Source organism: Pomacea canaliculata, linkage group LG2 (genome assembly GCF_003073045.1).
Source record: "Pomacea canaliculata isolate SZHN2017 linkage group LG2, ASM307304v1, whole genome shotgun sequence".
Lineage (NCBI taxonomy): Eukaryota > Metazoa > Mollusca > Gastropoda > Architaenioglossa > Ampullariidae > Pomacea > Pomacea canaliculata.
Genome location: NC_037591.1, coordinates 43,696,931 through 43,709,830, shown reverse-complemented (window position 1 = coordinate 43,709,830; position 12,900 = coordinate 43,696,931). Strand labels below are relative to the sequence as shown.

The window sequence follows — 12,900 nt, the reverse complement described above, 5'->3', positions numbered from 1 at the left end:
ATCCTGCTTTATGGATGTGACATGTGGACTCTGCTCGCCAAAACGGAAAGGAGAATCCAGGCATTGCATTTGAGAACATGCCTTAGGAGGCTGCTCCGGATCTCATACAAAGAACACAAAAACAACGACTTTGTATGAAACAAGATGCCCACACTAGCAGGACATCAGGAACCTCTACTTTCAACAGCCAAGTGATGTAAGCTGGGTTTTTTTGGCGATGTGGCCTGGCACTACACTCTGTTAAAGACTATCCTCCACAGCTCCTTAGAGGGTAGTTGACCCTATGGTGACCAGAGGGAGATTTGGTCAAAGAGTGGACTGGTCGTCCTGTACAAGACCTGCTGACTATTGCCCACTATAGGCAAGAGTGGCGGCCCTGTCAGCTCCCCGTCTATCCATATCATACCCCCAACCAAAGATGGTGGTCAGGGGATAGTTGACTGGCTGATTCAATTTTTTTATTATTATTATTAACCCTATTTTCATCTTCATATGGGATGAAATTTCAGACTAAGAAAACCCTAACAGAATTTGATATTTAGCAATGACAACTATCATAACTATTTTGACATGAATAATGGTGGTTTTGTGCAATGCTTACACCCACACTACTATTTAGCATGTCTGTCTCACTTATGTCTGACCAATAAAATGTCTGCAAATCTCATGGTAGCTTTTTCTTGATTTAGGAACGACTTAAGTGGCAGCCTCCCCCAGAACCAGAAGATTTGGACCATGAAGACATGGATATATCACCAGTCCAGGTGAGCACATGAAATTATTATTGTTGTTGTAATGGTGCAAGTACTTGTTTTGTAACTTGGTTGTCTTGGTTTATGTGGGGTTGCAATCAAGTGAAAACCTTTGGTTGCTTCACTCAGCAGGCATTAGCTCTTGTGAAAGAGGTTGAGAGCCCAGCAGTTCGCATGAAGACACCTCCAATACCGCCTTTAGAAAAGGTAGCTGTTGTTGCTTCTGAGATGGCCAGGTTGGTAGATTTTGTTGTTTCATGACTTTTTCTCAGTGTAAATAATACTGTTGGGACACGCTAATTTCTGATTTCAGCATAATGGAAACAATATTGTATGTACATGCCAACAACAAAAAAAATGTCGAGAGAGCTTTTTTGTTCTACATTGCTTTTCTATTTACCAATGTCTCATTTTTGTTTTTTTTTTTTTTTCATATCCCCATTATCAACATGATATTAAGTCACCAATGGACTCGAAAACCTTTCTTTGTATTGATCCATCAACCTTTTCTTATACTGCAGGAAGCGAGAGGAAATGAGTCGCAATAATCCTTCAAGCATACCTCTTCCTCCCTGCGACTCAATGCTACCAGTTTCTGCCCCCTTACGGCCAGTCACCCCACCACTGCCCCCACCACCTCTCACTCCTCCACCTGCATCGACCATAAAGCCCAGAGGACGTGATGAGTGCAGCAGTAGTGGTGGCTCCAGAATGAGCACAGACTCTGAGTCAGACACTGGAGACAGGTCCAAGGGTCAAGAAACAGGTCTAACAAAACAGCCTCACAGTCCTGGCAAGGCCAGCGAGAAAAGCCCTGTTAGGGATCCCAGTAATAAGCAAAGATCACACTCATCATCTGTGTCTTCTTCAGGCTCATCTAGGTCTCCTTCCCCACAGAAGACGCAGCTGCCAGAAGACACGTCTGTGCATCCACCAGCTCAAGGAGAAAAGCAGGTCACAGAGCATGGTCCCAGATCTCCTGATAAAACTGCACCACCACCCAAGGCCCGTTCACGATGGGATGCCAAAGGCCCCAAACCAGTAGCAGAGTTGGCAAAAGAGGTTGTGGTCCCAGAGGAGCAAACAAGCCAGAAAGATGCAGAGAAAAAGTTACCTAGTGCTGGCAGTCCCAAGCGACAAGCTAGAGACAGCAGCAGTTCTAGCAGCAGTAGCAGTAGCAGCAGCAGTGAAGGTGACAGTGATAGTAGTTCAAGTCCAGCAAGCCGCTCTAGCAGTGCCAGCAGTAGATCTGCATCTGCTGCAAAAACTGAAGAAAAACAGAAGAAGACTGTTATTGCTAAAGCTAAATCCCCAGAGGTAGAGAAGAAAAGGGACACTCACAGCAGTCGGGTCAGATCTTCTGCATCATCTCCACCACCCAGAAAGAAGAGTCCGGAAGAAGTCAGGTCTCGAGCCAAGGATAGCGACAGGCCACGTTCAGACAAGGTGCGACCAAAAGAAGCTGAGAGATCAAGATCAAGGTCTTACAAAGGTAGAGGTTCAAGATCGCCCAGAAGACCAATTCGCTCCCCTAGAAGATCATCCGGTCGCAGATCTCCACTTCGCTCTCCTATCCGAAGATCACCTATTAGGTCTTTCAGACGGTCTCCAAGAAGATCACCAATAAGGTCATACAGGCGATCACCTATCAGAAGAGTATCCAGGTCCCCACGTCAAGGTAGGCGACGTTCCAGATCCCCGCCTAGGAAATCGCCATCGCAGTCTTCACGGAGGAGATCTCCATCACCATCTCCAGCCATCTCTAAACGCAGGTTTGTCTAAAGTTTTACTTTTGGAATATGATGTAAGTGCTCATGGCAGTTCTTTGAATTCTGCACTAATTGTACAAATGTGTAGCTTCCCTGCTAATTGGTTTCTGTCCTGTCATCAGAGAAAGTTCTCTCTTCAGCCTGTGCTGTCACACGTTGAAGAATTTGCATCCCTCCATAAACAATTGTTGAAAGAGTGCATTGTTATCTCAAAGGTAACTTTAACACCCTCAAACTCTAAAAATTGAGACTGTCTCACCTTGACCAGTGCACAACATTTCTTGTTCCATGGCTGAGGCCCCAGACCTTGTGTAGGGCGAACACCCAGCCTCTCTTTGACTGGGTGACTAAGCTGGCCTACCCCTTTCCTTATGCTATTCCTTTATATCTCCTTCACTGGCCCTTTCACCTATACGCCTTTTCCAACCGACCATCTCCCTATTATAGTACAGTTTTCTTTCCTATTTTCTGTCGCCACTGGTCTTTCTCCTGCCCTTTTTTTCCCCCATCTTGCCTTTTATTTGATGTAGCTCTTTTCTCTGTGGCCTTCTTTAGGCCCCCTGTGTTTACCATGCAGGGCAATAGTTGTCGAGGGAGGATGAGATCCTGGAGGTTGAGGTCCCTGCCTATCATACCAACAGACCTCTTTGGCCTGGATTTCTCCTAGACGGGAGGTTGGCGTGGCCCACACCAATCAACTGGCTGGTCGTGTATTGCCCTAGCTGCAACTGTCAATATGGTCTTCATCCTCTTTCTCTAGAATTCCAGTGCCTGAAGTCTGGTGAACTTGGGTTGGCTTTGAAGTTTTTGTGGTTATATCACTTGGGGAATTTTCCCCTAAACTTTTTTTAAGGCAAGATCACCATGATATAGCCATAGTTGCTGACACGTCATAAAACAACCAACCAACCAACCAAGTCTGTTCAGGAATCCTCTTGCTGTGACGTTTTTTTCCCAATGACTGAACAGTACAACCTACCTTACTCCCTCTCTGAACTGCAGCAGGTCCTTCAGAATGCAAGGACTCTGCAACTGGCCCAGACAACATTTCTTATCAGCTGCAAACTCGTCTTCCACAGGTCTCTCTCCTTCTAGCCATCTTTAACTTAATTTGAGTGTCCGGCTGTTTCCCTCCGTCGTGGAGCCCATCCCAAAACCTGGTAAAGATCCTTCTGACTCAACTCTTACCATCCTATTGCCCTCACTAGTCAAAAGCGGTCCGGTGGCGCAACGGTTAGTGCCTGTCACCAATACAGTGAAGGTTGGCTGCCCAGAGTTCATTTCTCGTCTCGGGCACACTGTTCTTTCTCTGCACATGGCATCTGTTTACAGGGCTGGCCGCCCTCCGCCAAGGACGGTCCCAAGCCCGGCTGAAAAAGGAGGAGGGTTGGGCGTGGGCCAGCACCCCCACCCCGTAAAACAAATCCTTGCTACCAAAACATTGACAACAGTTAAGACTGTAGTCGATGGCCTATGCCCCAGGAGGGGCGAAGGGCCTAAAAAAAAACCAAGAATACTATACCACTTACTCTTTACCATATGAACAGAGCAATGATGGAAGTACGCAAGTCTTTACAGATAACTTGGAAACAACTATCAGACAAATCTCAAGATATTTGTATCAAGTATTTAAAAATAAGAATGAAATAAGTACATAAAGAAATGTTAGTATGCATTGATTAGGAATTTATTAGGAATATTGCATGCTGTTTTTTTTTCTGTAATTCCCCATGAAACAAACCAAAAGGTTTATTCAATAAGGAATTCGTTTGTTATACCACTTACTCCTCAGTTCATTAGTTCATGTTTTGCTGATGCTTACGTTTCTTGTAGTTGAGTGACTTTTCATTTATAGTCTTTCAAATCTTTCATGTGCAGTACATTGAGCTTGCATCCACACAGGAAATGTGCTTTACAAGTTTATAGTCAAAGTTCCTTAGCTTCTAGCTGTTGCTCAAGAATAACAATTTCTCTCATTTAACAGTGCCAATTCTAGCAGTGAAATATCTTATAAGTTGTGCCATGGAGTTGTTTTCTCGTGTTAGGCCATAATACACTGTGACTTTTGCTCACTCCACATTAATCTGGTCAAAATTGCCTAATAAATGGTAAGTGCTGTTTGATTCTTGTTTAACAGGAGTCAAAGATCACCCAGGCATCGTCATGTTGTGCCTCGCCGTTCACGCAGCAACAGTCGTGGTACTGGCACCAGACGTGGACGCAAGCGGTCTGCCTCAGTCAGTAGCAACAGCAGCAGCAATGCAAGCCCCAGCAGAAAACGTTCAAAGCGTGCATCATCCTCTTCATCATCTTCATCCTCGTCTTCAGATTGAAGTTTCTCTTGCTGCTGTATGCAAATAAAGACCAGCCATCATACTTAGAGGGGGTGGGGTATTTCTTTAGGGAATGCTGGAAATAAAGGGGAGCTTTCATTTCTTGTTTGCCTTCAACATCTACAGAGTAGCCATTGTGAAGTGTTTGGAGTATTTATCGTAGGCCTTTTTATCTAAGAGAATGACTGGCAATTTAAACGCTGTAGATTTTTACACCCATGTTTTGAGTTAATAAGCTTTTACTTTATCAGAACCACTCACGAGTTGATAATGATTGATTATGCATGGAGTAATGTTATAAAATCTGTTTCTGACAGACCCTGGCATTTTAGGGGTTTTTTTGTTTTGTTTTGAAGTACAGCATCTGATTGCACATGTGCATGCACACACACAGCCTTAAGTTTTGACAAGTATTAGATATGCATTTATGTTTTAAATCTTTACATTGAAAAATTTTAAAATTGCTGATGCTTGAACAGAAAAGGAGATGGCAAGCCATTTTGTTCTCTTAGTGTCAAGTGTCAGTTTCTGCACTTAAACAATGGGTTTGGGCATCTGCTACAGACTTGTACTGCAAGTATGTTTATTTGCTGGTCACCAATGGCTTCATATCCTTAGTGATTCTTGGCGAAAAGACTAAGTCATGGGAGCAGTCTGTAACATGCCCATGCAGTTAACTTATAATTTTCAAGTGACCCAAGTGCAAAACCAAAGTCATGGGTAGAAATTAATGAAAAAGGCATATATTTAGGTTTCTTTCATGTTGTTTTGAAAAGGTTAAACTTTTGACAAGATCCTCTCATAAAAAGCTCAGACTCGTCACTTTGTTTCAGATTTATTGTATGGCATCCTTTAAAAAAAAATGCTAATTTCAGTCGTGTTGGACGGTTATTTGCTTCGGACACAGCGAGTAAATCTGTGCATAAGCATAGTGATACTGCTGATAACTGACATTCAAACCACACAGCAGTATTGATATCAATTTCTTTGGCTTATGCACATTTTTTTTAAAAAAGGCAAACAGTAAATATTTATTACCAATGTATAGATCAGTCGCAGACAAACATTAGGGGGTAAAAGAATTGTATATGTTAACTCTAATTTGCTCTGTGGAATAAATCATCTTCACATTACGAGCATCTTGCATTTCTAAATCTTTTTTTTTTTTTTTTTTTTTTTTTGCAAAATCCCTGACTTTTTCTCTCTCTCAAACTCCTTAGTGTTCAGAGAAACAACTGGTACGAAGAAACCCACACATCTCTGCACTCAGTCACAGGCACCAAACAAGGCACAGTTTCAGGCCATCACTAGGCACATACATCACAAACTACTTCATGTTAAACCATTCATTGCCTTGTATACATTTATATGTACCACCTTAAAGTTCTACTCATGTCGCTCTGAATGTAAATCCTATACGTTTCTAGTGAGGTTATGCCAAAGTACAATATCCTGCAAATGTTAGGGTTAATGACCTGGCATATCTGTTCAAGGATCAATGCTCTGGCTTGATGCCTGTAAAATGTAGTATCTGTTTCAGTAACATTTATCACTAAGGAGAACATGTAAGCCCCCTTTATTGAAATCTAATGATTTGAAGTTGTATCCAAAGGTTGGGTTTCAGTTTCAAATAGAATCTTCTATTAAGTCCATGACACAAAAGCCATGGTGAAAAGCAAATATTGAAAATAAATGTACTTGCAGATGTTCCTCTTTGTTCTTGCAGAAACCTAAGCTGTAACGTCAAGCAAGTGGTGGTGTAGTACATTCACCTACGGTATTTGAAGCTATCTTTGTATCTATGGAATGAATGTTCCCGATTGAAAATACTAAAATTGTTTAGAAAAAAGAATTGTATGGTGTTTGTGTGCTAGAATCTGGACAAATGTTTGTGGAAATGCAAGATTTTCTTTGGCTGCTGGACTGTCATCCCATCTCCAGTCTCGGCAGGCAGAATGTTACAAGATCCTCTGCACAAATGACCTCATTGGATCCAAATGCTTCTTGAGCCTCCTGAAGCAGTATCCGCACGCTGGCCTCTCCTGGCTACAATGTTAAATTAGACTTAGTAAAACAATGCATGTTGTATATTTCTGCCTCAGGATCTCAAATTCTGTATTACATGTATTACATGCTTTGGTGCTAGCTTCATGAACGCATCTTTATTTGGTCAGCAAGAACCATCTTTTATAAAACTTCTGTACAGTTTATATTCTGCTACTTTTACTTTTATACAGTGCAACGCTGTAGAGTCTAAGGGACTTCTGACAGGATATATTTCTATGACAACTTCCAAAGACTGCAATGCCATGAAAGGCTGAATATTGCAGCTAAGAAACATACCTCAGTGTTGCATGACAAGGGCTTGTAGCGCTGACTGAAGTGTGTTAAAATGAGTTGCTTTACTCCCAGTTGTTTTGCCAACAAACCTGCCATTCCTGCAAATAATAGGCATCATGTGCTGCTCTCAATGCTTTTTCCTCATGCTGTCTGAAAAGACATTTACTCTCCATTATTGCCAGTTACTATAATAATGATACAGTGAACTTATCTAGCACCATATCCCAGTCCTGTGGGCAGGCTCATGGTGCTTTACAGAGTAAAAGACATACATGGACACGCAACAGAATGCCATATGAGATGAAAGATATGTAGCCAAAAACTGTTCCTAGCGTGCACAATTTATTTGAAAAACTGTAACCCAGGCTGCAAATAGTCCTTTCCAGACCATAGGCCAGTCATAAAATGGATCTAAAAAGTAGAAGTCTTTTTGATGAGGTTTTTTTTTTTAACAAATCCTAGAGTAACCTCTAGACTCGTTCAAATCAGCTCTGGTAAATGGTGTAAATTAAAATGATGCCTTAGGACGTGACTTACTAGGTGTGGAATGCCCTTTTTGTATACAGAGTTCCTCCATAGCATTTTCCAAAGTGGCTTCATGTATCAGGACATGGGAACCACAAGCTATTTTTAGGAGTTCTGAGGAATCACTGGAGTCGCCACCAATGGCAATAATATAGCCTGCCTGGGGTGGTCCCATCACATCTTTTGGCTTGATCTAGGACATAGTATAAAATGTATTTTAATGTTACATTTGACCGATTGATGAAGGGTTGTTTTTCACATGTTGACCCACAATGTACTTGTTCTCCTTCCACCAAGCTATGGGTAGGGTTTGTTGCACATCTTTAACTTAAAGGTAAAGGCTGTGACGGCAGTGATAAGGCTGTGGCGTGCTGTGTGACGTCAGTGAGGGAGAGGAAGTGTCGGTCATTGTTACGATTTGAACTTGAGTGATTGGTGGTGTGTCATTAGTTGGATTAGTGATAACAATCAAAATGGCTATGAGCAATGTCCAACCATATCATTGCATCAACTCAGACTGAGATCAAGTTGACATCATTGGAGGAAAAGACTTCGTTGAAGCAAACAAGAGTCCTGTGTAATTTCTCTTATTAAACAAAACATCCTATTAAACATTCAACTTTTTCCCCATTAACAGACACAAAAATAGACGAGATTCCAACTGATCCTACTCTTTATGAGATTCTAAGCAGTTTTATTTGGCCTTTCCAATCCCTTTAAAAACAAATTTCTAATTCCTCCAACCTACAAAATGTTTGTAGACCATTAAATCATTAAATCCTATCTCTTCATTAACAGCACAGTAACATTCTTCTTTCTGAACTCCAACAACTCCATCCTGCCATCGAGCTTTTTTTTATGCTCTTCCATCTGATGCACCCCTCAAAAGAAATCTTGTTTTGTGTGTGTATGTTAAAAAACCATATATCTACGTTTCTCTCTAAATCAAAGATTTTATTTCTTTTGTACAAACTGGACTCGATAAAGAATCAAAAAGTGTGAGTGGGATGGGTAAGACGTGATAAATACTTCTAGAAGCAATAAGGTAGGGGAATGATGCATGTTGCAGATGGCTTATGGCATTAAACATCACTATTCTATTCCTTGTGTGTTAAAAGCAAGAATGTTGTGATGACCTACCTGAGTGCCATCCGCCAGATGTACAACTTCACCACCTTTAAGCTTGCCATAAAGAGGCCCAGCAGGTACACCCAGAGATTTCAGTTTATTTGCATCTAGTCTGAAATAATAATAGTTTTAAGGGATGGCTACTGATATATCTTTTCTCTAACCTAAATGTGATTGTTGGCTGAGGGTGGGAGGTTTGAGCATTATTTAAAGGTTAGCTGTTGAGTTCATCTGTGATTTGGCACAACCATTCACAGTCTTTCTTGACAGTCACTAGCGACTTTAGTGCTTCATCCTTTTTACAAAGCATCCCTCAAAATCCATTCTTTCCTGTTTTTTATCTTTTGGTTAAAAACTTAAAGTCGCATTCCTTAAAAGTGTTCATTTACAAATGTATCTTGATGCTTAAAAAGAGCCATCAAAGACACTCAGAAAGATGTTAAGATAGGGTTGGGGAAGGTATCCACCAAGTTCACATCAGAGACTGATGAATATGGTGGACAATCTCTGCACTTTTGAAAATTCAGTCGGACCTCGATAAGTTGACCTTCCCTAAGTCGAAAACCTCCCTTTATCAAATTGTTAGTTCCCGGCCAAATACCTGCACCTACTACGCCATTTTCCCTAACTCGAAAACTCCGTAAGTAGATTTTTTTTTCGGGTCCCTTTGAGTTCGACTTATCGAGGTCCGACTGTATCGTCATTTCCCATACATTATCGTCAATCATTTTATCACATTTCCATTTTATCTAAGGAGTTGAAAGAATTGGATACTTGTATCAAAATACTGTGCTGGCAGACTGGTTACCATAACCTCTCCTTACAGAATCACACTATCCAGGCACTTTGTCGTGATCTCTACATTAATATTAACAATAATCAGATGGTTATCTGTATGAAGACTGAAATTTCTTAAAGAGACATACTTGCCTGGACGATCATTTTCCTTGACAACATAAGCAAAGCTTGGGACTCGATGTTTAACCCATACTGCCTGCACCACAAAACCCTTGTCTGAGAAACTGTGGGATGAGAAACACTGTTAAGTCTACTTACAGCAGCCACTAACATCAACATAACAGATATTGATTCCTTTAAAGCAAAAAAATTGCCAACTAACACTCTTATATGGTTGATCCTTGAGCTTGTGGTTGATAATGAATTGCTTTTTTTAATAAAGCATTTGGCCTGTTATTCATTTTAATATTACATCCAGCCTTTATTTCTTAAATATTATCTCAAACCCAAATCCTAAAGTTGCACCCATGATCAGAGCAACACAGACTTACACATTCCAGACTAAATTGTCGTTACATTCAATTCTCTTTCCTGGTACTTCATTTGGATGTGGCAAGGAGTTGGCAGTCTTTTCTATTTCCCAAATCTAAAAGAAATCCAGTGTAAGTTTAATGATGGTCATGAAAACTTTGGAAAACTGCATTTCATCTACAGCAATTAAGGATAAAAGCTGTTTTCAAGTTTACAATAATTTGACTAAGCATGTGCTCTAAACATCAACACCAGTTACTGATGACATCTACCACTGACATCTGGTGGCAGCTGCTGTGATACTGGAACCAGTTCATGGACAGTAAATGTAAAGCCCATCTCTGAATGGGATACCCCAAGGGTTGTCTGAAGATATGCACGCAATCCAAGAGGGCCATAAATCTCCACAGGCTCTGATCGTTGGTTGTTCTGGCTTACAGTGCACAGGAGTCCTGGAAGGCCAAAGAGCTGGAACAGAGAAAGTCTTGATGCACTGATACTCTAATAAGGTTTGGAAAACAGCAAAACCTCAGGCATTCACAACATAATAGCATTTTTTTGTGCACCCACAGATTAAAAGCTGAACTAAACAGTACTGAAATGTAGAAATTAGAGGATAGTGAATACTGATGCTGGAGATGCAACAGTGAGGCAACAAAATGGAAGATGCCTGAAGAAAATGAACATGCAAAAACGGTGCAGCAAATAAGAGTTAAATCACTAAGACTGAAGAAAAACACATTATGAGCAAAGAAAATTCTACAGACAAATCTGGACTTCCTGTTGTTGAAGTGAACAGACCCTAAAGGAAGAATTTCTGGCAAAAGTAAGAATGTAGAAAACAATAATACTCTCTAGACTGAGCAGACATCAAAATGAATCCTAACATTGTGTGGTAAGCAAAGATCTTGAGCAGATTGCTCAAAACTAGCAGGTAGATGTTAAAGATTAGTAGTTACCAGGTAGATTAACAACTAGCAGGTATGCATTGTAAGATTACTAGTAAATCAAGCAAAAATTGTCCCCAGAATTTGCAAAGAACATGAAAATTGTTATAAAGGCTTTGCCGAATACCAACCATAATGGTATGATTTCCATATTGAACATACAGGCATTTTCTAATTGGCATAATGGCTAGAGATTTTTTATCTTTTGTATCTATTTTTATTTCATAGATACCATAAAAATATTGACAGCCCATCTACTTACATGATCCCCATGAAGGTGTGAGATGAAAATTTTGCTAACTTTACCAGGCTTAAGACTGCTTTTCATCAGCTGAATCTGTGATCCCTCACCACAGTCAAAAAGCCACACCCAGTCTTCTGCATAAAGAAATACAATTGTGACAGAAAGACAGTATGACATTTTACTCAGTGACTTTTTAATGTGAAGTCAATTGCAGGCCAGAAGAGAGGGAGGGAACAGGTGGGTCTGATAAAAATGGGTCCATGGCTGTGAAGGGGGCCCGGCCTTGGTCAGTGGATTTTTTTTTTTTTTTCATTCTTTCCATTCTTTTCATTCTTTTCCTTTTAAAGAAAGGTTCACCTAACATTCCTCACTCTGGGAATTTTTTTTTCTATGGAGCAGGGCACTACAGTTTTATCCTTTAATGTCCTTTTGCCTCATTTACTAACCACTAAGTGGTGATAATAATCCTAGTGCACTTGTCCTAATGTTTACAGTCTATAACACCTTACTGAATGAAATTAACATATTGACAATCAAATCGTAAACATATTATATTTTTGGAAAATAATTGATGATTACAATTGCATGGGGCCTGGAGAGATCGTTTACACCAGGGCCCATGCTGGCTCTTGGCAGCCCTCGTCACTTGTGGCAGCCATCAGAGGTATAGGTTTCAGAATCCTGTGAGATGGCTATCGAGAAGCACTCAGCTAAGATGCTGATGCTACAAAGAGCCAGGTGGTAATGTTTCTGTCCCCAGAGAAAAACTTCTAATGCTAGGGAAACAGTTTGCATGGAATTGCCAGGCTACAATCTTAAGGAGTTAAGGGATAGTAAAGAGGAGGAGGCCTCACACCTCACACCTCACAGATGACTGCCATGCTCAGGCCAGGCTTTGGAGGTTCATAGTTTTCAATAGTGACAGGTAATAAAGACGCCAATCATCTGTGTGTATGTGTTTTTTAAAAATTAAAGTTGTACGTACAGTGCTTCTGCCCAGTTCTCCTTAGCAAGTACGATAGCACTTTTAAATAGGACTGACAATAGAGTAGCATAACTATATACATACATTTTGTTTTCATAAAGTTTGAGAAAGATGAAAGTTTATAATAATTATCAAGGTACATGCACGAAATGTGCAAACAATATTCCAACTCGAAACTACCAAGGCGGCCAACATCTTACTGTAACGAAGAGCTGTGCAAGACACGCTGCGTGTCGGGGTTGGGTATGCTGATGCAGTTCCCAGGAAAGTTAATTCCATGTTCATTGAAGAGATGTTGATTGAACGCCTCAGGGATTTGACTCAATGCATACAAATCTGCCTACAATTAAGCGGAGGTCCTTCTGGGTCTAAAAATGCGTCAAGATGGCGACCTCAGAGCTCCATATCACTGATAGGAACATTGTGGTCGCCTATTGCCATTTTCAATAGTTGTAAAGATTGGTTAAACAGCAGCGGTATGCGCCATTACACAACATTAGTCTACTGCTAATAAGTAAAATACGCAGGTGATCTGAAGTCACTTCACTTCTGTCGTCTGCTTCTTCTAGCAGCTGAAACACACACACACACTGGACGGAATTTCAGCC

At 40.8% G+C, this 12,900-nt stretch overlaps 2 protein-coding genes across 6 annotated transcripts in view; one reads left to right on the top strand and one right to left on the bottom strand.

Moving 5' to 3' along the window:
* LOC112554973 (peptidyl-prolyl cis-trans isomerase 1-like) overlaps positions 1–6,703 on the top strand; it is a 25,918-nt gene extending 19,215 nt beyond the window's left edge. The window contains exons 17-20 of one of the 2 annotated variants that reach the window (XM_025223070.1): positions 690–764; positions 885–988; positions 1,274–2,524; positions 4,659–6,703. In XM_025223070.1, coding sequence (XP_025078855.1) covers positions 690–764; positions 885–988; positions 1,274–2,524; positions 4,659–4,854 — 1,626 coding nt within the window. In that variant the 3' untranslated portion in view covers positions 4,855–6,703. Of the gene's footprint in view, positions 1–689; positions 765–881; positions 989–1,273; positions 2,525–4,658 lie in introns of both variants that reach the window. The other variant, XM_025223061.1, reaches the window with a different exon arrangement.
* On the bottom strand, positions 6,448–12,900 carry LOC112554985 (zinc phosphodiesterase ELAC protein 1-like). 4 transcript variants are annotated; one of them, XM_025223082.1, is made up of 9 exons: positions 12,493–12,899; positions 11,326–11,441; positions 10,396–10,584; positions 10,137–10,231; positions 9,774–9,869; positions 8,860–8,959; positions 7,732–7,912; positions 7,198–7,292; positions 6,448–6,900 (listed from the first exon to the last, which is right to left on the bottom strand). In XM_025223082.1, exons 1-9 carry the CDS (start codon positions 12,575–12,577, stop codon positions 6,781–6,783), a joined length of 1,077 nt encoding a protein of 358 aa, XP_025078867.1. In that variant the 5' UTR covers positions 12,578–12,899; the 3' UTR covers positions 6,448–6,780. The 4 variants fall into 4 exon arrangements, 3 of the variants coding, with proteins under 3 accessions (XP_025078867.1, XP_025078875.1, XP_025078885.1); XM_025223090.1 differs by lacking the exon at positions 12,493–12,899 and adding an exon at positions 11,887–12,485; XR_003097373.1 differs by having other exon boundaries at positions 6,849–6,900; positions 7,198–7,344; positions 12,493–12,900.

Bases quoted from the DNA above. Each gene is read 5' to 3' on its own strand.
- LOC112554985 (XM_025223082.1), bottom strand. From the start codon at position 12,577: ATGAACATGGAATTAACTTTCCTGGGAACTGCATCAGCATACCCAACC. The intron at 11,442-12,492 runs GTAAGATGTTGG...TTCTTTATGCAG, and splicing joins TTGCACAGCTCTTCGTTACA to AAGACTGGGTGTGGCTTTTT. The intron at 10,585-11,325 runs GTAAGTAGATGG...TCTCTGTTCCAG, and splicing joins CACACCTTCATGGGGATCAT to CTCTTTGGCCTTCCAGGACT.